Below are 25,557 nucleotides of genomic sequence, written 5' to 3' on the forward strand. Positions count from 1 at the left end.
GTTATTCAAAGATGCAAGATTCCAACCATTGTAGTGTTGTTGCAGCTTTCATATGGGTGATTTTTTTTCAGGTCATTAATCTTATTGAGCTTTGAAGACAAATATTTGGCAAAGAACTTGCATCTTGTTATGCAGTTATTTGCATGCTCCCCACGCAAATGGTTTTTGTGGCAGAGGTTTAGTTGTGCATTATTCACTTTTGGACACTGCTCTTGAGGAGATTTGAAGCATTTTAGGGAATTCCTTGGACTCCTAATACAGTATCAGTATCCTATAATTGAATGCTGTCTTTTGAGAAGTTGGTCTTTTTGGAATTTACCATGTTGTTTGCCCTGTGGCGTTCTTCATCAGACTAATTCTTCATGGAAATTTGGAATTTACATGTTGAATTAATTCAGATGAACTTTGATGATTCTGGCTAATAAATTTGTCTGTGTGGGAGACTTTCATAGTTGGCTATTCTGTATTGGTGTGTTTTCGATTGGGTGTGGTGGGGGAAAAAAGGAGCACCCAAGCTTCTGAAACCTGGTTAGCTAGAGCAACATTGATTTAATGGGACAGCAGAATTAGTTGTTATGCCTTGCCTTTTCACCTCTTCAGCTCTGTTCACATAGGTTGCCATGCTAATTCTTCTGACCTGTAACTAATTTTGTGAGAGTAATAATCTAGACTGAGAGCTGATGTAAAAAATGTATCTTGTAACCTATAGAAGAATCTCTCTTTGCTGTTGAGAGGTGATAGGAGTTCAGTGAAGATCTGGAGTTGTTAGCAATGAGTCTTTTGCTGAGATTGAGCATTTTTGTAAATGTGCCTGATTTAATTACTCTTGTATGATGTTATGCATGTGCTTAGTGTTGGTCTGCATATTTGAAAAAACTATTTAAAATAGGGATGCAGTATGAAATCTGGAAAAAAATTGTAAATAACAGAATTGTGATGGAAAGCAGATGAAGACAATCAACATCAAATCATGCAGCCATTGTGTACCCCACAATTTTTTTGCCACTTCAGCACAACTTTACTGAATTGTCACTTTTAGCCCTTAACAAATTTAAGATAATTGGAGTGCAGTTGCAGTTGTAGCAAGATATGTCCTCATATGATAATTTACAAACATTTACAATGGAGATTGAGGTCTCCTGAGACCCCAGAAAGCTTATTGAGCTTTGAGGCAACAAGTAGGCAATTTATTTGTGCAATTGGTGACTAAAGATCATGGAACAAGCCAAACTGTTCTTGGAAAACTAAGTGGAATCTGGAATTGAGTGTCATCATTTAAAATAAATATTATTAAAGTAGAAAATATTTCAGTTGGACTAGCAAAGATTGGTGCTTATAGCCAGCAGCAGTGCTCTCTACTGTGATCAGGAAGGTTTGGATTATATTTTTCTGCCTTGACCTAATTCTCCCTAGATGAAAGTGGAGTATTCTGGCTGAACTGTTTGTTTCCTGTTCCGAGTCTTACAGAAAGGAATAACTCAGATAGGTCTCAGCAGAGTCCTATTCAGTCCTTGATGTGCATGGGATTTGAACTGTGTGGGGAGGAGGGAAGGGGTGGGGTTAGGGAGGACAGAGAGGATTGGGAGGGTGTTTGTGTGTTTTGTGATGTGGAAGACTCATCTATACCAGTTAGTATTTCTAATTAGCGGGATAACCCAATGAAATGTATGTGTTACTGGATACTTTAAGACCCTGTAAACATTATTACCACGTTCCTTATATAAAAGCCTCAATTTTACCATTAAAATAAAATAAGGACATTATAATGTCGGATAAGCATATTGTATTCATTGTTTTTTAATATGTTGCAATTATTAGGAATAATGCAGTATTCGTAATTACTTTGAACTTTGGTAATGATTCTCAAATAATCCAATGGATCAAAACACTGATGGGCCTGCTCAACATGTTAGAAGCTAGGTCTCTTGTCTAGTTATTTATTTTAAAATGTTGTCGTGCCCTTACACGTATAAAATGTACACTCCATGCATTTTGATAGTAATGAAGCAAAGAACAGTCATGTACCTCTGCCTTCCTAGCAAACTTGCGCTGCTTCTATTTCTTTCCCATTTGAACTCACTGTTTTTCATCAATCTGCTTTATGGTATGTTTCATAGGGATAACTTCTCGCTGTGGGGGGTGGGTGATCAGAATGCATATAAAGGCATGTATATGCACCTGAAGACAAGAGCTGCTTTTAGGAACTAGCTTGTCACATAGAGTGAATTTAAAAAAGTAGTTCTGTACAGTGTCCTCTCTCTTTTTTTTATGCCTATGTGTGGAATAATTTTAATTATGTGCACCAATATGGAGGTGACAAAGCAAAAGGTTATTCTGCACATGCACACAGTGTGTGTCAGTGTTGGTACCAAGTGGTTGGAGTGAGGGCTCTAAACAGGGGTTTGGCTGTAAATGGTGGACCCAGGCTGGGGCAGGTAGTTGGGGTGTGAGAAGGGGCTCTGGAGTGGGGCTGGCAGTGAGGGGTTTGAGGTGCAGAAGGGGGCTTGAGACTGCTGATGAGTGACTTGGAAAATGGGAGGGTGCTTTGAGTTGAGGCAGGGGCTGGGATTCATGAAGGGGTGAGGGCTCTGGGATGGGCCTGGGGATGAGGAGTTGGGATGCAAGAGGGAGCTCCAGGTTTGGGGAGGGACTTGGACCTGGGGGTTGGGTGTAGGAGAGGGCACAGGCTTTGGGCTGGGGAAATGGGCTTTTGGGTGGGCGCTTGGATGAGGAGTTCAGGGTGCAGGAGGTGACTCTGGGTTTGTGGGGGACTCAGGGTAGGGCAGGGGGTTTGGGGCACAGGCACCCCAGAAGCAGCCAGCAAGTATGGCTCTGACAGAGAGGGGGCATGAGGCTCCATGGCTCACTTTATGTGCTGCTGTCTCCCTCACACAGCACCCCCAGTTCCCATTGTCCAATGGGAGTGCTGAGCCAGTGCTCAGTGGGGAGCAGCATGTGGAGCCCCATGACTCCCCATCTATGAGTCAGAGCTGCTGCTGGCTGCTTCCCCACAGTCCCTAGCACGGAGCTGGCCTGGCCTTGGGAGCTATGTGCTGGAGCCAGTGGGGAGGGAACACTCTCCCCGGCCATCACAGTTCCATGATGAGGGTAGGGAAGAAGCACCTTCTCTTTCCCACCTCCCCAGCCACAGCAGCATTGGTGCTTGGGAGAGGTATCTCTCCCACTGCAGTCCTGCGCCCCTGCTCAGCTCTTAATGGGAGCACTGCGTGGCCGCACAGCTTAGAGGGGCCTTAGGTTCTGTATAAGTGACCAGCTCATCATTCTGTACTTTGGCACGGTTGCAAACAGCACACAAGACGAGTGCTTGAAAAACAAACAATTCTAAGATTATTTCTGTCTAGAGACCCCAGCAAATGTTAGATTGGGTTTAAATGTGGCAAAATACAATCCTCCCCGTCAAGAATTTAGTAGACAGTTAAAAGGTGTGAGAAAATATGTCAGCTAAACTTGCTTATAGTTAAGATTAACATTTTAGGGTTTTCTAGAGAAACAGTATAGATACAAACAGTGTTGGGGTATTTTTGGAAGAACGTAAGAGAGATGATGTTATAGGTCCAGAGTTATTCATAACTCAATAAAATAAAGGGTCTTTCATACTTTAAATTCCAGAGGCAGCACTGTGGCAGCTACCGAGCCACTTACGGTATTCTGCGCTGCTGGCAAAAAAAAATGGGCTCTGTGTGCACATTTGGTGAAAAAACACTTGATTTACTTCACATATCTTCTGCTCTTTGGAAGACATGGCCAACAGACTTCCTGAATGTGTTTGCTTCCTGGCTGTGTAATTTCAGTACATATGCAAAGTTTATTATGTATACTGTGAAGAAATACAGTAAACCATCAATTTAACGGGTTAATCACATGGAGAGGTGTCCATTATTCCCAAAAGTCCATTAAATGTAAGGGTTTACTGCCCATCTACCCCTCCCAGGTTCCCCCAGCCCACTTCCTCCCAAAAAACCACCACCACTAGCAGAAACAAGCAACCCGCCCCCCCACATCACTAACCAGAGTCGCTGCTGCTGGAAGAGCCGCTAGACCCTGCTGTGTGGCTGGGAGCAGGCACCAGGCTGCCAGGCTATGCAAGTGCCAGTCTGCCCTTGTATGTGCCCCACCCTTGGTGGGAGGAGCATTTGGTGGCTCCTTCAGGCTTAGGCAGTGTAAATCTCAATTTTTTGGGGGGTGGAGGTTGGGGGAATGATGTTATGGACCCTGGTGGACTTTGGGAACAATGGGGGACATCCATTGTTCCTGAAATGGGCTAAACTGGGGTCAGTGGAATCGACAGTTCACTGTATTTCTTTCATTTGTGTTCGTGAGTGGTTGTTTCTCATTCCATGAGAGTAGTTCCTGGCAATAGAATCCTCCGTAAAGAAGAGAGATGATCACATCACATTCTTACAGCATGTTTTCTCACACTCTTATTTTGGGACAGTGAAGTAAAAATTGCCAAAGAAGAGTGAAGGCAATTTAAATTGGCAAAATAGATGTCAGCACTTTCCCTGACAAGAAAATTCAGCTGTGGATGTGCGCTGACACAGGCTACACGCCACCCCGGCCAGATAACCCTGTGTGGGCACGGTTAGGTTAATAAAAAATGAGCAGCCTGGGTGCAGGACAGAAAAATGTGTTTAACTTTTCTATAGTAAAGGGTTATGCCCGTATATATGGGAATTATTAATGGAAATGCATTCTTAAATATGTAACAAATAATACAATCTTTTTGTGCCTTATACTCAGGATAATTTGGGAAGCCATCAGATGGCTGAATTTCGTACGGCTGATTGCTGCAGTGCCCATTGCATATTTTCTTTATTCTGTTTTGTGGCAATGCAGTAAGTAATATATTTTTTTTCTGTCATGCAGTGGAACAAAATCAAAATTTTCAGAATATACCATGAAATAAAATTCTAGAAAAAAAATCAGTTGAAATGCTTTTTCCAATTTAGGCAATTTTTAAAAAAAATGTAAATCAATTAAATAATGAAAGTAATTTTGAAATGAAAGATCAAAATAATCCATTATGAAAATATCTGATGTTATGGAACTGGTTTTTGTTGAAATTGACATGCTTCCACAATTTTTTTTTAATGTCAGCAAATTGTTTTCCACTGGAAAATCTTTCAACCTGAAAATTCCCAACCAAGTTCTCAGAAATCCTGGGTTTTATTTCTGGCTGTTCCGCTGAATTGCTTTAAAGACTTCTGAAGTCACTTCACCTCTCTGTCCTTCAGTTTCTCCCTCTATCCTTTTGTCTCACCCCTTGGGCTGCTGGCAGATCCCTCCAGTCATCTGAGTGCTGCTAAATATGCAAGGTTTCCCTGTCCGTGTAAATGGAAGACTTCTCAAAGCTAAATGAAGTCTAACAGTTTGCCAGCATTTGAGGGTGATGGAGGTTCCTGCTTCTCATTCCCAACGTCCTTTCTGTGCAGTCCCTAATTTATTCACTTTGCAGTGGGTGCTGGCATATGACAAATACAGCGTGAGAGATGGCTAGGATCGTGATGGTCATGTTGGGTATGTTTACCCCATGGTGGTCTGTGCCAGCTGATTTGGGCTCACAGAGACTGTGCGGGCTGCTGTTCCATTGCTGTGTAGACTGCTGGGCTCAGGCTGCAGTTCAGGCTCTAGGATCCTGCAAGATGGGGTTGTCCCAGTATTTGGGTTCCACCCAAACCCAGACGTCAATACGGTTCTGTAACCTGAGCTCAGCAATGTGGTTATACTGTATAGACACATCCTCTGAGGATTTTATTTCTCTGATAAAATACTAAGTAACCATGTACAGTAACCTTATTAATCAAAGATAGATCATCATAATACAGAAAGATTAATACATTACCAATCAGGAGAGCAGGTCTGCAGTAGTTACATCTTCTCTCTGTTTCAGATGGTGAGCTTATTTTGTACCTATTTATGGTTCCCTTGTTCGTAACAGACAGGAGATTCCACAGACCTTACACACGTTCCCTTTTCTAGTCTCATACTCTTTAAATGTTAGTGGACTGTAGGGGTATGTCTACAAAGTTTTGTTGCTGACACTAATGTTAACACACAGAGGTCTCCAAAAGAAGAGTGGGCAAAATACATTCACACTTGCTCTCTCTTGATCAACAGATCATGGCCACATTTTTAGCTCCCTTGTCGACAGCATGATCAGTGTACTGTGAGTGTATGTCCCACAGTGCCTGGTGATGCTGTGTGTTACTAGGCGCTGTGGTAATGTGGAACAGAGCACAGTGCAAAACGTCCCATAAGGCTCTGCTTTGTTTCCCAGCCCTACAAGGGTTTCTGGCTTCCTTTTATGCCATTTTTAAACTGCCATTCTTTGCTGTGCATCCCTGCATCTGCAGTGGATCTTGCACTTCTCTCTTGTGCTCTGCATGTCATGAGGACATCACACACGCTATTGACAGAGGGATAAGATTTGCAGGTGGCCAACATTGTATGTGAGGAGGACAGCAGCAACCAGTTATTGCATTTGGCACTCATAGGGCAGCTGTATAGGGCAGAACATCGCTTTTGAGCTGGGGAAACCATCACTGATTTGTGGGATTGCTTTGTTATGCAGGTGTGGGATCAAGAGTAGTGTCTACAGAACTTTAGGGTGCATAAAGCAACCTTCCCTGAGTTCTGTTCTGAGCTGGCCCCTGAACGGCAGTGCAAGGATACCAGCATGAAAGCTGCCCTCTTAGTATAGAAGTGTGTAGCAATTGCTTTGTGGATGCTGTTGACTCCCGATTGCTACTAGTCGGTTAAGTCAATTTGAAGTGAGAAACTCCACTGTGGGGCTGTACTACTGCAGGTGTGCAGGTCAATAAATTACATTCTGCTGCAGAGGACCATAACTCTTGGAAATGTGCATGGCATAGTGCAGGGGTGAGCAAACCTTTTACATTGGGCCTCACTTTTCCTCCCTGCAATTTTCAGCCTGTCTTGTAATGGAAACCAATGGAAATTTCAGTTATGTTCATGTGAAAGAGAAACCCCTTTCAGCACATGTAAGAAAATAAGTCTATAGAATATGAATACTTTATTAATTGATATATAAATGTGATTACACATACACAAAAATGGTAACACATTTCAACATTTTAATGAGGTGGATGAGCCTGACATGTAGCAGCCAATCATGCTGCACCCACCTTTTGAAATTTCATGCCCCCTGAGGGGACCTGCCCCCCATTTTGCTCACACCTGACATAATGGGTGGCTCTGCAGAGATGAATAGTGACAGGGAGAGAGCCATGTTAGTCTGTGTTCTAGCAAAACAAAAAAAGCAGCCTAGTAGCACTTTAGGGACTAACAAAATAATTTATTAGGTGATGAGCTTTCATGGGACAGAACCAAGTCGTTCTGTCTCATGAAATCTCATCACCTAATAAATTATTTTTCTAGTCTCTAAAGTGCTACTTGACTGCTTTTTTTTTTTTGTAGAGATGAGCTTTCCTAATTGAGGGGGAGGGCAATAGAGGGCACACATTGCAATTTTAGTGCCAAGACCACCTCATCACAGAATACATCAGCACAAAGTGATCCTTTTTGATTGTGCTGCAGGTGCTTGTAGATCACCCTGGGTTTTTCCACAGACAGTGGGTTGTTTGGAAAGGTGTGTGGTGCACAATGCTTCAGGGACACTGACTTGAACAGCAAATTGCAGGCGGGGACTTTTTTTTCCCCCCAGGCCATGTGCTTACAGTAGAGGAACATGGAAATGCCTGTGGTGATCCTGGGAGGCCCAGCTTACCCCTACAGCCCTGGCTCATGAAGCCTCACACGTTGTACCTGGACAGCAGTAAAGAGTGTTTTATCAGCAGGCTGAGCAGGTGCCACATGGTAGTGGAATGTGCCTTTGGGAGGTTGAAGAGGAGATGGAGGTATCTGTGGCAGGATAGACTGTGTAGAGAAGAATATTCTCATAGCTGTGCGCTAAAGGCGAAATGTTTACTTGGGATGGAGCATTGAGGCACAGCACTTTGGCAGCAGAGCTTGAGCAGCTGGACACTAGGGCTGTCAGAGGACCCCAGGGGACTGCTATTAACATCAGGGAGGCTTTGAGGAAGCACTTTGACAAAGAGGGATACTGCTTCCCTGCCACATCCCATGTAACACATTAATTCAAGCAAATGCTTGAACAGCCTGTACTTGTGACAGAGGGGAGTGCTATAGTTTGTGGAACAGAAAATAAAATTGTTCTACTGTTAAAGTTTGCCGTTATTGATCAAGACAAAGCACAGTAAAATACATCACAGCACCCCTGCTTGCTTGTCTTGGAAAGGGTGAACTCTTACAACCTTGGTGTTCACACCTCCAGATCAACTGCTGGTAGTAAGCCTCACCCTTGCTGACTGAGCTAACCTTGTTATCCTCACCCTTGCTCTGGCTTATTTATACCTGGCCCTGCAGATTTCCAAGACCAGCATCTGATGAAGTGAGTCTGTGCTCACGAAAGCTCATGCTCAGAACTTTTCTGTTAGTCTATAAGGTGCCACAGGATCCTTCGTTGCTGTTACAGATCCAGACTAACATGGCTACCCCTCCGATACTTGACACCATGCAAGGCACTGCATTTAGCCGTATGGAATGGAAATCTATTAACCTCACAAGGAAGCTTGCACAAACTCAGACAGACATCATTTTTCTCTCCAAATGCAAACGAATGGACATCATACCAAATGGACTAAAGGTGAAAAATCCTTTGCAATCTACATACTGCACAGACTACAGTGAGAGAGTATGCCATACACTCTGGAAGAAACTGAGGAACCACCTAATCAGCATCCTGTACAACAAACAGCAGAACATCAAAAAAGAGCTCTCAAATCTGGAGTCTTTCATAAAAAGCCAACCTTCAACACAAACTTCCACACCGCTGAACTTTACTAAAATAAGACAGGAGATTTACATTAGACACTTCACTAATCTACAGAGGAAAAAGGCCTGCAAGCTGTCTAAACTCCTGCCTGCCACACACAGCCACAGCAATGGTACCACTAACTCAGCCAGCAATATTGTCAATCTGTCCAGCTACACACTCAGCTCAGCAGAAGAGTCTGCTCTTTCTCGGGGACTCTCTTTTTGCCCCACCACCCGCACAAACATAATACAGTTCTGCGGTGATCTGGAAGCCTACTTTCGCCATCTCAGACTCAAAGAATACTTTCAACACAACACTGACCAGCTCACCGTTACACAGACACCCTTCCCAGCAGCACAAGAATAACAACTCCACATGGACTCCTCCTGAGGGTAGAAATAACAGTCTGGACCTATATATAGAATGCTTTCGCCGACGCGCACAGGCAGAAATTGTGGAGAGACAGCATCGTTTGCCTCACAACCTCAGTCGTGCAGAATGCAATGCCATCCACAGCCTCAGAAACAATCCTGACATTATAATCAAAGAGGCAGATAAAGGAGGAGCTACTGTCGTCATGAACAGGTCTGACTACCAGAAGGAGGCTTCCAGACAACTCTCCAATACCAAATTTTACAGGCTACTTTCCTCAGATCCCACCGAGGAATACACTAAGAAACTACACCATCTGCTCAGGACACTCCCTACGCAAGCACAAGAACAGATTTATACCAACACACCTCTAGAGCCCTGTCCGGGGCTATTCTACCTACTACCCAAGATCCACAAACCTGGAAATCCTGGACGCCCCATCATCTCAGGCATTGGCACTCTCACTGAAGGACTGTCTGGTTATGTGGACTCTCTCCTCAGACCCTATGCCACCAGCACTCCCAGCTATCTCTGAGACACCACTGACTTCTTGAGAAAACTGCAATACATTGATGACCTACCAGAAAACACTCTCCTAGCCACCATGGATGTAGAGGCTCTCTATACCAACATCCCACACAAAGATGGAATAAATGCTGTCCGGAACAGTATCCCTGATGATGCTACAGCACATCTGATGGCTGAGCTCTGTAACTTTATCCTCACACACAACTATTTCAGATTTGGCGACGATATATACCTTCAAATCAGTGGCACAGCTACGGGTACCCGCATGGCCCCTCAATATGCCAATATTTTCATGGCTGACCTGGAACAGCGCTTCCTTAGCTCTCGTCCACTAACACCCCATCTCTACTTACACTACATTGATGACATCTTCATCATCTGGACCCATGGGAAGGAGACTCTGGAGGAATTCCACCGGGACTTCAACAACTTTCACCCCAACATCAACCTCAGCCTGGAACAGTCCACACAGGAGATCCACTTCCTGGACACCACAGTGCTAATACACGATGGCCACATCAATACCACCCTGTACCGTAAACCTACTGACCGCTATGCCTACCTTCATACCTCCAGCTTCCATCCCAGATGCACCACACGTTCCATTGTCTACAGCCAAGCACTAAGATATAACCGCATTTGCTCCAACCCCTCCGACAAACACCTACAGGACTCTGCCAAGCATTCTTGAAACTGCAATACCCACCTGAGGAAGTGAAAAAACAGATCAACAGAGCCAGACGTGTGCCACGAAGCCTCTGACTACAGGACAAGCCCAAGAGAGAAACCAACAGAACACCACTAGCCATCACCTACAGTCCTCAGCTAAAACCTCTACAGTGCATCATCAGGGATTTACAACCCATCCTGGACAATGATCCCCCACTTTCACAGGCCTTGGGAGGCAGACCAGTCCTTGCCCACAGACAACCTGCCAACCTGAAGCAAATTCTAACCAGCAACTATACATCGCACCACAGTCACTCTAACTCAGGGACCCATCCATGCAACAAACCTCGTTGCCAGCTCTGCTCACATAGCTACACCAGCAACACCATTACAGGACCTAACCAGATCAGCCGCACCATCATGGGTTCATTCAGCTGCACATCTACCAATATAGTTTATGCCATCATGTGCCAGCAATGCCCCTCTGCTATGTACACCGGACAAACTGGACGGTCTCTACGTAAAAGAATAAACGCACACAAATCAGATATCAGAAATGGCAATATACCAAAACCCGTAGGAGAGCACTTCAATCTCCCAGGCCACACAGTAGCAGACTTAAAAGTAGCTATCCTACAGCAAAGAAATTTCAGGACCAGACTCCAAAGAGAAATTTCTGAGCTACAATTCATCTGCAAATTCGACGCCCTCAGCTCAGGCTTAAACAAAGACTGTGAATGGCTGGCTAAATACAGAAGCAGCTTCCCCTCCCTTGGTGTTCACACCTCCAGATCAACTGCTGGTAGTAAGCCTCACCCTTGCTGACTGAGCTAACCTTGTTATCCCCACCCTTACTCTGGCTTATTTACACCTGGCCCTGCAGATTTCCAAGACCAGCATCTGATGAAGTGAGTCTGTGCTCACGAAACCTCATGCTCAAAACTTTTCTGTTAGTCTATAAGGTGCCACAGGACCCTTCGTTGTTTTTACAGATCCAGACTAACACGGCTACCCCTCCGATACTCTTACAACCTTGTGTCTATCCAGCTGTGATACTTCACGTTTTGAGGTGGTTAGAGTGCAGAGGAGACAGGATTCCCAGAGAGCAAAAACTGCATAAGGAGGTTGAGCCCAGATCTTCTCACTCAACAGCTTGCTTAAAGATTTGAGCATCTCAGTTTGTTCCTCCATGACCTTGATCATGTTGTCAGTGTTCATCTTTCCTCTCCTGCCTCTCTGTTACTCATCGCTCCTCTCACTGTGGAGGAGTGCTTGATCACCTCCCTCACTAACTCTTCCTTGTTGGATTTGGATCTGTTCTTATCTGCTGCAGCATGTCTGCTGGGATAGATCCTGGGGAAATCAGTGTTTGCTGTACAGTGCAGTGCACAAAAGAGGGAATGTTAAATTCCAGCTAAGCATTGAAACATTTCACTTACTACCATCTTTTGCAACGTATCCAGTCACTTTCTCACTGATTCTTGCAAGGCAGAAACATTTCTGCAGGCATTCTAAATATGGTGAGTGTGAGGGTGGGGGTTATGGTTGTGCATAGGGACAAAAGACAGTACAGTTGTGGCTTGTGGAGCAGCTTTGACTTATTTCACTTAAACCCTTATACTCTGAGTGGAGCATAGGTTATCTACAAGTCTCCTGCATTTCACTCTGTCTCAAGACAAAACTTCTAGCTGACTCCTGGAGTACTCCAATTGTTGTCCTTCGGTCTCAGTAGATCTTCTCCACATTGTCTGAGGTCTTCCTCTTTTGTGTTTTCCTTGTGGGTTCCATGTGAGAGCTTGATGGACGATGCAGGATGATTGTTTTCTGAGAGTGTGGCCTAACCATCCCCACTGTCTTCTCTTGATTTGAACATCAGGTGGTTCTTGTGCTACTCTGTTCTGTAGCTCCTCATTTGTGATAGTCATGCATTGGATGTGAAGGATGTACCTCAGGCATCTCTTTATGAATGTCATTAGCTTGTGATTTGAAGACTTTTTAGTATGTTAGGTCTCACAGCAGCTTTGCAGGGAAATAATTCTAATTGTGCAACACTTCTCCACAGAATAGTAACAGAGAGGGAGCCGTGCTAGTCTATATACTATCAAAACAAAAAAGCAGTCAAGTAGCACTTTAAAGACTAACAAAATAATTTATTAGGTCAGCTTTCGTGGGGCAGACCCACTTCTTCAGACCATACCCTACCAAACAGACTCAATATTTAAGGCGCAGAGAAGCAAAAACAGTAATCAGAAAAAAATGATCAAGGTGAGCAGATCAGAGAGTAGAGGGGTAGAAGGGCGGGAAGGTCAAGAATTAGATTAAGCCAAGTATGAAAACGAGCCCCTACAGTGACTCAGAAATGAAATGTATCAGACCCGCAGACATCTCACTGTTGAGGGCAAGGAGGGAAACAAGCTCATTTCTTGAATGTTAGTAGCTTTTGCCCTCCTCCATATGCAGCTCTCCTAGCTGGTGCTTTGTTCCCTGCATCCTGATTGCAGAATAGTACAGGACAGTGTCCTAAAATGGGGGAAGAAACAGCTGCATTACCATGGAACCTGCCACGGAGGATTAACAAGTACCTGAGACAAAGTTTCCAGAGCATCTTCAGAATTCCATTGAGATCTCAGTGTGCATCAGCACCCTGCTTGGACATAAGGATTAGGCACACAGGATTGTGCCCAGCTCAGGGAAACACAACCAGCCTTCCACTTCCTATAGGCTGATCAGATCCAAAGTTCCCTGGTGGTCCAAGCTGGAGGGCATTTGGACCAATAGCCAGCCATGATCAGCTGTGAAGATGTCATGAGACCACTCCATGCTGAGCCAGCCATCAGGAATTGGTAATGTAGATGTGCTCTCATGTACAAGTAGCATTAGACCGTAAAGATATTTACGTGTTCTGTTTTCAGCAGGCAGTAACATTCCAAGTGTTAGCAGACAGTTCTCGTCACTAACAGTGTCTAGCGCACACAATTCATATTTGGCATGTCTCAACAGAACATGCAGCTTACTTCTGACAGATTCTGCGTGCACAGACAGTGAAGGTTACAATTGTTTCACTCATGCTATATTTCCACAATAAAGCTTGGTATGAGTACACAGGCATGCTGGGAATATTGTTGATAGTTATACAACTTGTCCTAAACACAAAGCATTCTATTTATTTAGAGGGGAGAGGCTTCAGGGGTAGGTGATAAAAAGGGCAGAATCTTGGTGTCATGTGTGGCGGCATGTGAGCCATTTGCAGTGTGGAGAGGTCCTGGGCGTGGAGTGAGAGTCTCTTTCCCCTTCCCTCCCCCCCATCCCCACATTTGGGGACCCTGACAAGGAGGTTGGGGTGTTGAGCCGTATCGAGGGGAGGCTGCGGCCTCCACATCCTATTGCCCATAATGAGTTCCATGGTGGGTGTCCCTCTGCACCTCCAGCACAGAATGCAGGATGCCAGTTTGCTCTCTGACAGCCGTCAGGAGCTCTGCCAGGTTCTTGTTCCTGCACTGGAGCATGGTTTGCCACCACTGCCGAGTCTACCTCCTGTCAGTGGGGACTTTGGCTCTCTCCCTGTTTGCCTTTTCAAGTTGTTGCAGGATGAGGTCCTGTTTGGATATTTCCTTTTGCCTCATTGCAGCAAACTTGTCTCCCCCACTCGTGCTGCCTGTTGAAGACTGTGAAGGTCAAAATTTAGATAAATGTTTTAAATGTGACACAAAGCGTTTACCCATAGAATGAATGGGGTCTCTGTTTGACAATCATTGCAACTTTTGTTTTCCAAGGCCACTTTTGGCTTCTTAAGGATGACAGTGAATCAACCTCTGCAGAGCAGAAGCCATTAGTTATCCATACTATTTCATTGTGGACATGGTAAAATCTTGTCAGCTTAAGGATGGTGGGGAGCAGGGTCCACTCAGTCCATCAGCCGAAAGGTGGGAAGGAGGGTTCAAGCCTGCTGGACACATGGCGGGCTGTGTGGGAGCGACTTCTCTGTACACTGTAAAACATGGAGAAAGCTTTATTTGCAGCTCCTCATAAATCCTGTGCAGGGGAAAAGCCCTTTAAACAGGGGAAGCTAATTTTTAAAGCAGTGTGGTGGAAGGTGAGAAGTCCTGGAGAGCCCACCAGCCATGTGGTGCAGCGGGGCAGTCCTGTTAAATTTACATGACCAGGGAGCAGTGCGAAAAACTCTAATGAAACTTCCCATGCTGCTGCTGCTGCATTTCCAAAAGAGACATCAGCTTCCTAAGAAAAACAGAGAGTAAAAAAGAAAATATGTTCATACTGTGTGAGCACAAGGCTGGAAAATTTGCCAAAATGCTATGTGGTCCAGTGATGCCAGATTACTTACTGGTTGCCTCGTGTGGCAAGGTGTGCTGTCACGGAAGCCACAATAAATCAGGCCTTCCCAAAACTCTCGTGTGAAAAATAAGAATACCCGGCTGGGACCTTTATGGAGATCTCCAAAAAGCATAAGCACTCCATCTCCAGAAATATTAACAAGCTGTTCTAAGGGGCATAGATCTACTGTGCCTGAGCCGCAACCTACTTGTAGCAGTTAAAAAAAATGTGCTTCTTGAAAGTAAGCCTATACCCCCACCTAGCTGCAAACCGCTTGTAGCATTCTAAAAAAATACTCACCAGAAGAGCTCACTCCAGGATTGCTGGACCCCAGAGCATCAGATGTTGATGAGGGGACTGGGCTGAGGTCAAGGATGATGAAGAGCTCTGGGCTAGCAGGATCAGCGTGATCAAGCTCCTTCTGAGTGTTGATGATCTCTTCCATATCGGCCTCCTGCACCCCCTCTCGGCTCCCACTGGCGGCCTGAGGACTGTCTCCTGAAGAGTCCCTGTTGGCCTTGAGGAGCATGATTGGGTCCCTCCTAAGAATGGCATCGAGCTGCTCGTAATGGCAACAGATTTTGGGAGTTGATCCAGTTTGCCCGTTGACTGCCTCTCACTCTGATAGTTCTGCGCAGAGCTCCTTTATTTTGACCTGGCATTGCTGAGCATCTAGGGCATAACCATTCTTGATCATGTCCTGCGAAATCTTCTCATAAATGTACACATTTCACTTGCTGACTCGCAGTCTGCTCATCTTAGATTCTTCACCACACACAGAAATGAGATCCAGGATCTCATTGTGGCTCCTTGCTGGAGCTCTTTTGTGACCCTGAGAACTCGGATCAGGAGAACCTGAAGTGCATTATCAGAAATAAAATGAGTTCAAATTCCTGGGCTTTCCTTTACCTACTTTCTGTACACCCAGGTAGCAGTGGATGTGAAAGTGGCCAGAACAGACAACTGTGGGGCATTGTGGGATGCCTGTGGAGCACCTCTGGAGGGCAATAAAATTGCTTTAAAGTAACGCTGTTTCCACACTAGTATTAATTTGACCTTTTAAATTCTAACTTGGCATTGCACTGCCCAGAGAGTCGACATGAGGAAGTCCATGTTAGTGCCCCTTAAAATCAACCTGAAGGTATTTGCAGTGAATACAGTCACATTGTAAAATCAAGCCAAGTGCCGTAAAATTGACTTTATGCTGTAGTGTAGACAGAGCCTGTTTAAAATATTGGAAGGATAGGGAGACTGAAAGCAATTGGTTCAGTGCTAAGTAGATAATACTTGCTTTGTTTAATAAATCATGTCTTAAAAGAAAAATATATATTTTTAAAATTTCTTCTTATTTAGTCATAACACTTAAAGGTAGTTTAATCTAACTGATTTTTAAAAAATCTGCTTCTTAAAGCATTTTTAATTGAATTCTAATTTCCATCCAAAGAGAGCATGATGGAAATCATGATTAAAAATATCAAGCCAATAAATCAGAAATGCATCATTCACCACTTTCTGACATAATAAAAAGGACAAACTTAAGACCTGTTCTGCTAAATGGCTCAGCTGGGCAATAGCAGTGGAGTGGCCAGGCTGCTGTGTTGTTTGCTTCTCGTGGTCTCTGCTGCCACAGTGAGTGTGGGGGAACTTGACCCCTACCCAACCCCCACCCCCCCAGGTAATCCCACAGGCTTCTCTGGGCCTTATGGGTTTATCTCTGTATGGGAGACAGTCCCATCCATATGACAGTTGAGGCAGGTACTGGAGGGGGCCCCCAAATGATGGAGCTGGGAGCAACCACCCTTAACAGTCCTATGGATGGGCCAGCTTTGGTCTCAGGGATTCCTTGCAACCCATCCACTGTCTTCCATAATGCTAGCACTGTGTGCTCCATCACTCCCACTTCACTGTGTACCAGAAAAATCTGTGCACCCTGCCCTGCTACCACCATATTCCTGCCTTCAGCTCTCCACAATTTTCCAATGGCTCTTTGTGCCATCCATGCCAGGGTTCTCTATTCTCCTGTACGAGGGGTTCTGTGCATTCCCCATCCCTCTGTTCACTGTTACATCTCCCTTCAACCCTTCCACATGATGGCTTTGCCATCCTTTTATGCATAAGACTTCTTTCCCATTTGGCCTCTATTTTCCTCTCATGCCAGGAGCTCTGTGTGCCCCCATTTTTCCTCACACCCTGATTCCCTCTTTCTCCCAACCATTCTTGTTTCCTTTTGGTGTGGGAGACAAAGTATTCAAGGTGAGAATGCTATTTGAGTTGTACTGGGGCCATGGGTAGTGCTGGTGGAGGGGATTATGCTTGGAAGGTGTTAATGGCTGCCATAAAATGGTTCTGTATTTTCGTTACTGAGGTGGTTGAAGTTCCTGGATCTGCTGACATGTCTCCTGTTTTCCCCAACTGGATTTCTGATTTTTGCCAAAATCAAATGTATAGAACATTCTCTGAAATGTGCATTCCGTAAAGCTGAGCATGGGGCCTTGCTCCATGAAGCTACTTATGATCTATAGTGAAGACTTTGTATAAATTAATTGGAAACATTCTTGTGTAAGCAAGTTTTTTATAGCACTAAAATTATTTTTATAGGTGCAATGGATGAGCTTCATAGCCTGGACCCCAGAAGGCAAGAATTGTTAGAGGCCAGGTTTACAGGAGTAGTGAGTGGCAGCACTGGGAGTACTGGAAGTTGCAGCGTTGGAGCTAAAGTAAGTAGAATTGGGTGTATATTTAAACCTGTCTCTGAAATGCTTATTTAATTTTAATATAAGAAAAAAAAAATATATATATATATATATATATATATATATATATATATATATATATATATATATATATATATATATATATATATAAAAAAAAACACATCTTATATGACATTGGGTGCTATCAGAAAGTTTTGTAGCCTTTTTGGTCTAGGTTGCCATGCTTTATTTTAGTCTCTTATTCTAGTAGACCATTGGCTTATGGGTTCCATGTTATAAAAGTTTCTTCTGGTCTGATGTACAAGGGTCACTCTGAAAATGGACTATGTGACGCCTCTAGGGCAGCTTTCATCTTAGATTTGTTCCTCCCGCACCTTCTCATTTTTCCACTGTCTGAAACTAGTACGAGACAGAGCATTTGCACCTAAGTATATCTGTGTTTCCTATTCCAGCAATTAGGTCAGCTTCTAGAGCTTTCTTTTCTTCTCTTGGTGGGCAGGTATGTGAAAGTTCCCTTTATTTCCTGGGAAGAACAGTTATGGAAAGGTTCTCTATATAACCTGCTGCAAAACAGTTATTAGAAATTTGCAGATCATAAGGTGAAAACCATAATAAATAGATTCTTAAAATGAGTGCTCCTGGTTAGTTTCTGTGTCAAAATACTAAATGCTCAAATGTCAAAGGATTACTGATATGACGTGAAAAAGAACTACCTGAAGATATTCCTAGTTAACAAGGAGTAGTCTTGAGAAAAGCCTACCAATTCTGTTTATGCCAGCTATTTTTCAATAGGAACTTTAATTCAGAAGTCTTCATCTTGTCCGAGATCAGTCTCATTAAGCCAGTCTGCAGATAATTCGATCCTTCACTGTCTCTAAGACGAGCACCTGCTACGGCAAAAGTTATAATTTTGTGTCATAATGTTGCCACATAGCCCTGCTTTTGGGTATTGGATTTGTGGAAGAGAAGAGAAAAATCCCATGATCCAGGAGGTAGAAAGGGCAGCCTAACAGATGTGAGAATTTAATTTAAATCAGAGTGTAGGGCAAGCTTTTCCTTTAAAGGGCTTTGTTGCCATTGTTTGTCAAACAGATCTCTGAATACGCTATAGAAGAGTCCTGTTTTACATTACTTCTCAAGTTGTATGAATTCATACATTTTGTAACTCAAAGGTATGTTATGATGTAACATCTTATTTTTTTTCTCAGCTGTCTGACCCTTTGATATAAGTGAAACTACTACTTTTTAAAGAAAAGCAAAATACTGACAAATTATATTTTTGGATAATAAAGGGTTCTGTCATTAGGTTGAAAATCCACTTAGGTCAAATCTTTCTGCAACAGAAGCAATTCAGTCAAACCAAAACTTGAGGAGTAAAGTAGCACGGTAAAGGCTAACAAAACAATTTATTAGGTGCGCTTAGAGCAGGGGGCTGGACTCGATGGCTTTTTTAGGTCTCTTCTAGCTCTATTGTTCTATGATTCTATGATAGCCATACCAGAACAGACTCAATATTTAAGGCACAGAGAACCAAAAATAGTAATCAAGGTTGACAAATCAGAAAAAGAAAAAATTATCAAGGTGAGCAAAGCAGAGAGCAGAGGGGTGGGGGTAGGGGGGAGTCAAGAATTAGATTAGATTAAGCCAAGCGTGCAAAAGATCCACCCCCTCCCCGCCCCTCTACTCTCTGCTTTGCTCACCTTGATAAAGAAGAAAGTCAGGAGAGAACTAGTAGGAGATATGGACAGTGTGTATTGAATGCACTGACCATCACTTGGGAGAAAAGTACCAGAACTGATGACAGAACATAATGAGTATAGAAACTTGGCTGCCTGATGTGTCAGTGGCACTGGAAGATATAATGTCTAAGGTAGGGGTCAGCAACCCCTAGTATGGTTGCCAGGAGTGGCAAGTGAGCCAATTTTTCATTGCTGTGCAAGGTGGGAAGTCAGTCCCAGCCCTCCTCCTCCATGCAGCGGGGAGCTTGAGCAAAGCCACGCTGCCTGTGGATCAACAAAAGACTAGCTGATGCTACCAACTACCACCTAAGTGGTAAAGCTCTGCATCTTAATTAATTTATTAATGAAGCTGTTGTAAGTAGGACTATTAGTGACTTAAAGTGCACTCGGACCATACATAGAGATCAAAAGGTCAAATTTTGGTGCTCCACCTCAGAAAGGTTGCTGCCCCTGGTCTAAGGTAAGATAAGGTTTCTACTGTTGTGTGACTATTAGACAGCTTTAGGACTTTTTTATCCTCTCAGACTCTATGCCTTAGTAAAAGAAAAAAAATGGCTAACTGTCTCCCTCAAGTCTACTAACATTAGTGGGTAGATAAATGCATCCTCTGGAGCCAGAGCTTTCAGAAATATCAGATATTTTCTGGTCTGAAATAAGGTTGGAAGAATGTGGCTCATTCCAGAGGTTTTACTCTTTTTTTCTTTAAAGGAAAGTCCTTCAAAATGAATATATGATTCTGGATCTGACATACTTCTTGAGCCATGTCTACACTGCCACTTATGTTGGCAAAACTTATGTCACTCAAAGTGTGTGGGGGGAAAAAAAACACACCAGCAGTGACACAAGTTTCACTGGCACAAGTTGTAGTCTGTATAGTGTTTCTCACACACACATGGCTACCGCTGCTTGTTGAGCATGGTTTAATTATGTTAATGGGAGAACTCTCTCCCATCAGCATAGAGTGGCTACATCAGAGATCTTATAGGAGAGCAACTTCTTGTGCAGTTGTAAGCTCTCCAGTGTGGGCACATTCTTATCCTTAACCTTTTAATCATATAAATGGTTTCCCTACGGGTGTAATATTTGGTGTCATTGTTTCATGGGGTGGTGGTCTATCCTGTAAGTCCTGTTTGTGCATTCTTTTCGCAGAAGAAAAACATAGTTGTTTCCTTTCTAATGTTGATCGAAAACTACATCATTCAGATTGTTTTTAGTAACAATTAAGAGAACAGGATTACTATTTGCTGGAGCAGGCCATCACCTGTTGGAGCATTTGTCCATCAAAACTGGTATTTAGCTTGTAGGTCATATCTTCTCTGTAACTGTGTTGAAGCCTGAAATTTGATTATCGTTACTTTGTATAACTGCAAATAATGTAATTTATTAACTGTTTTATAAATCTGAACATAGTATGTAATATATTATTTTTTTCAATAGGCCTCAACAAATAATGAAAGTTCTAATCACAGCTTTGGAAGTTTGGGATCTCTAAGTGATAAAGAATCAGAGGTATGTATACTTAGAAAATTAATTACAGGTACAAAATGTTTATTGCAAACGACACTATTTTAATGTTTTATTATAATTGACACCTTTATATTTAAGCTTCATAAAGAAAATATAGTATTTCTGTGTATCTAAAAACATTAAAAAGTGCATGTAGTGGTAAAAATCTAAAGTTAGTTACACATTTTGACTAAACTAATTTTTTTTTAGGTGGAGATATTTATAGTAAGGCTTCATAAAGTGTACTGCTTTGGAGTGCTGTCCTGCGGCTGGCCACAGCATGACATAGTTCAAACAGTCTTTCAAAATATAAGTACAGCCTTTTGGTTTAATTTTATTATGAAAGTTCTGTGTACACAAACCATAAGACAAGCAGTTGCAACATCAAATTCTGTAGCTACAGTCCTCTCTGTGGTCCCAGCATTGCTCATCAGTTTCTTGGCTAACCGGCACAACCGATGGTGTCCTTCACCATGCCTTGGGTGTCAGTTTTTAGCCTTCTCTTTGAGGGGCAGCAGGGAATTTGAGTGGCAGCAGGGAGTTTCCTCTGCTACATTTAATATAACCCTTTCCAGCCTTTTCTGACATTGGCTATTTGGCCCAGCAAAGATAGCTGGTTAACTTCTCCATGGGCTTCTGAGCCCTCAGCTTCTTTCAGCTGCCTGCACCGATGTTGACTTCTGATAGTCAGCAGGGTAATCCCTACATTGGCTTCCTTGATAATTCCTCCCTCTTTCCATGGAGTCTCCTGATTGACATCCTCAACTTCTTAGACTTCCCTTTTGCGAGGTCTCTTTCCCCCTTCACATTTTTTCAGGTCCTTTATAGCACCTGGTGCTGTCTGGCTCTCTTAACTCACCAAAGTGAGAGCACCTCTTCTGGCACAGGGGAGCTGAACGTTGTTCCTTTAGTAGGTCCAGGCATCCTGTGAAAAAGTTCCTTTGGATCTGTGTTTATAGAATTAGATTTTACTTTTTAGCTTATATTGGTTCTGCATTGTATCATGAAAGGCAATTACATTTATATGTAAATAGTAACTGTATTATCACAGGCTTATTAAAAAAGGGAAGATTCTGTACTATGTCTAGAGCAGCTGGGGGAAAGATGACCACCTTTAAACCACCTTGTGCCCTCCTGATCCTGGGAGTCTTGGGCAGGGAGGTTCCTGGCATAATTTTGTACAGCTCTGGGGGATTTGAGTTGCAGCAACCTCCTGTGGTTTCCTCCTGCGTTGGAGTGCTCTCCAGAAACTGTATAACTGAGTGTTCTTGCCTTGTCATTGACATGCCTTTATGCAAGGACTCACAGGGGGATAGGGAAGGGTCAAAGTGGGGGTCTTCACAATACTTGCATCAGGGAACTTCTTCTCTCCCACCTTTAGAGCACTTGTGTGCCACTTGAGGCCTTTTACCAGGCGTAAAAGTGAGTATGAGGTTTAGACTCTGCACCAAGACTTGATATATTGCCGTGTTGATAAGGTTAAGAGTTCATCTGTTATTTTTAGTAAGAGGGACAGGTCATGGGCAATAAACAAATATTCACTGAAGCCTTCAATCTGTCCCTGATCTCAACTAAAAATATCTGGGAGAAAGGGATGGGTGATGGGGACAAGCAGGGCACTGAGTGCTACTGCTCCAGTTCCAGAGGGACTGATCTCACCCCAGCTACTGCACCAGTGGGCCAGGGATCTGCCACTGGTCATTGTTCTGGCCCTGCCTCAGAAGGGGACCTGGAAACTCTGGAAAGTCATGGAGCCATGTGTGATGTGGCATTCCATATGCTTTATGAACATATGCCTCTGATTGACATAATTGGGATATAATTTATTCAAGGTGGCTTATGTAAGTTATGTCTAGATTACAGGATTTTGTCAGCAGAAGCTTCTGTCAGAAGATATTTTGGGACAAAACTTCTGTCGACAGAACGATTCCAGTTAGCAAGGCGCATCAGAAGAGTGATCTGCTCTGTTGGCAGAGAGCAGCCAGACAGCCCAGCTGCTCTCTTGACAAAGCAGCCACCTGGATCTGTGTCAGCCAGGGTTGCCAGTCACTTGTTCCTTCTGGGAGCTGGTGCCAGAGCCCTGCAGAGATGGGCACTTAAAAGGGACCCCCCCCGGACCGCTGTTCCCTGACACTGCTGCGGGCTCACCTACCTCTGCGAGGGACAGCAGAGTTCTCCAAGTGTCCACTGTGCTTCCCTGCATTTGGGGGCTGACACAGCTTATCCCTGGGTGCCTTTGGAACTGCTTTTGAGATTGTGATGACCCCCCCCTCCCCCCCCGCAGACATGCTGCGTCTGGGACCGAACTTTCTGGCAGCTGTCTTCCTGTTCCTCACCTAGGATGACCCCGAGAGCACCTTCAGGGATGGTGCCCTGGCTGCAGGACCTGTGTACCTGTGCCTGTCCCCCCTCACACTCCCCCACCGGTGCACAGGCAGCTCTGGAGGCACCACGCCAGTTTGGACGGATGGGATGAGCTGGTGAGGGAAGAGTGGGACAACCAGCAGTGGCTCCAAAACTTCCACATGCAGCAGGCCACATTCTTGGAGCTCTGCGCCTGGCGCGCCCCTGTCCTCTGGAGACACAACACCCAGCTGCAGCCTGCCATTCCTGTAGAGAAGCGAGTCATAATCACTTTCTGGAAGCTTGCCACCCCCGACAGCTAACAGTCAGTCAGCAATCAGTTTGATGTGGGGAAGTCCACATGGAGGTAACACACTCTCAGGCACCAGTCCCTGTGTGGGGAGGAGGGTGTCTCACTAAAGGGGGATCCCTGGGAAGTGAGCTTGGGAGGTATGAGGGGTGGGGGTGTGTTGGGGGAAGCCCTGTCCCCAGGGGACTGTGCCGTCCCACCCTCATACAGGCCTGCTCTCAAGGGACAGCCTCAGTGGGGCGAGTCTCCCAAAAAGTTTGTGGGGAGTGAACTGGAAAGGGCTGGGGATCCCCCAGATACTCCCTCCCTCATTCCATGTTGTGTTTGTTTAATCACCTCCCTCTGAAGGTCATGTGGGCCATCAACATGATGATGCTGTGGAGGGTGATCCGTCTGGGAGACCTTGACCAGGTCGTCACTGTATTTGCTGTGCTGGGTTTCCTGAATTGTGTTGGGGCCATCAATGGCACCCACATCCCGATCTATGCCCTGGAGCATAGTGTGGACAAGTACATCAGCTGGAAGGGGTACTTCTCCATGGTGCTGCAGGCCTTGGTCGACCACTGTGCACAGTTCAGACATTTGTGTTGGTTGGGCAGGCTGGGCACACGATGCCCACATCTTCTGTAACTCCAGCCTTTACTGGAGGCTGGAGGTGGCCACATTTGTCCCCTGCTGTGAGCTGGTGGTTGGGGGTGTATAAATGTCACTCTGGATCCCATCTGGGAACTATTCAGTGCTCGCCTGAACTGTGCCTGTATGCAGGCTGAGTGCACCTTCTGCTGCTTCAAGGCACAATTCAGGTGCCTGCTCACCCACCTTGATGTTGGGGAGGGCAGCATCCACAAGGTTGTCAGGGCTAGTTGTGCCCTGCACAACATCGTGGAGGGGAAGCGGGAGGTCTTCCTCCTGAGATGGGGAGGAGGACGCCATGCGGGAGGGGCATAACTATAGGCGGCCAGGCACTTCCACCATGCCCATCAGGACAGGCTGTAGATCCAGGAGGTCTGAATCATAGAATCATAGAACACTAGGACTGGAAGGGACCTTGAGAGGCCATCGAGTCCAGCTCCCCGCCCCAATGGCAGGACCAAGTACTCTCTAAACCATCCCTGATAGACATCTATCTAACCTGTTCTTAAATATCTCTAGTGATGGAGATTCCACAACCTCCCTTGGCAATTTATTGCACTGTTTGACCACCCTGACAGTTAGGAACTTTTTCCTAATGTCCAACCTAAACCTCACTTGCTGCAGTTTAAGTCCATTGCCTCTTGTTCTATCCTCAGAGGCAAAGAACAACAAGTTTTCTCCCTCCTCCTTATGACACCCTTTTAGATACCTAAAAACTGCTATCTTGTCTCCCCTCAATCTTCTCTTTTCCAAACTAAACAAGTCCAATTCTGTCAGCCTTTCTTCATAGGTCACATTCTCTAGACCTTTAATCATTCTTGTCACTCTTCTCTGGACCCTCTCTGATTTCTCCACATCTTTCTTGAACTGCGGTGCCCAGAATTGGACACAATACTCCAGCTGAGGCCTAACCACTGCAGAGTAGAGCAGAAGAATGACTTCTTGTGTCTTGTTCACAATACACCTGTTAATGCATTCCAGAATCATGTTTGCTTTTTTTGCAACAGCATCACGCTGTTGACTCATATTTAGCTTGTGGTCCACTATAACCCCTAGATCCCTTTCTGCTATAATCATTCCTAGACAGTCTCTCCCCATTCTGTATGTGTGAAACAGACTGTTCCTTCCCAAGTGGAGCACTTTGCATTTGTCCTTATTAAACTTCATCCTGTTTACTTCAGACCATTTCTCCAATTTGTCCAGATCATTTTGAATTATGACCCTATCCTCCAAAGCAGTTGCAACCCTTCCTAGCTTGGTATCATCTGCAAACTTAATAAGCGTACTTTCTGTGCCAATATCTAAATCATTGATGAAGATATTGAACAGAACCGGTCCTAACAGAGACCCCTGTGGAACCCCATCTGTTATACTTTTCCAGCAGGATTGAGAACCAGTAAGAACTACACTCTGGGTATGGTTATCCAGCCAGTTATGCACCCACTTTATAGTAGCCTCATCTAAATTGTATTTGCCTAGTTTTTTATAAGAATATCATGCAAGACCATATCAAATGCTTTACCAAAGTCTAGG

At 44.4% G+C, this 25,557-nt stretch overlaps 1 protein-coding gene across 5 annotated transcripts in view; it reads left to right on the top strand.

Moving 5' to 3' along the window:
- TLK1 (tousled like kinase 1) overlaps positions 1–25,557 on the top strand; it is a 279,646-nt gene that overhangs the window by 165,737 nt on the left and 88,352 nt on the right. For all 5 annotated transcript variants that reach the window (XM_075002149.1, XM_075002148.1, XM_075002147.1 and 2 more), the window contains 2 exons: positions 17,378–17,496; positions 20,670–20,741. In XM_075002149.1, coding sequence (XP_074858250.1) covers positions 17,378–17,496; positions 20,670–20,741 — 191 coding nt within the window. The remainder of the gene's footprint in view (positions 1–17,377; positions 17,497–20,669; positions 20,742–25,557) is intronic.

Source organism: Carettochelys insculpta, chromosome 8, assembly GCF_033958435.1.
Source record: "Carettochelys insculpta isolate YL-2023 chromosome 8, ASM3395843v1, whole genome shotgun sequence".
Taxonomy (NCBI): Eukaryota; Metazoa; Chordata; order Testudines; family Carettochelyidae; genus Carettochelys; species Carettochelys insculpta.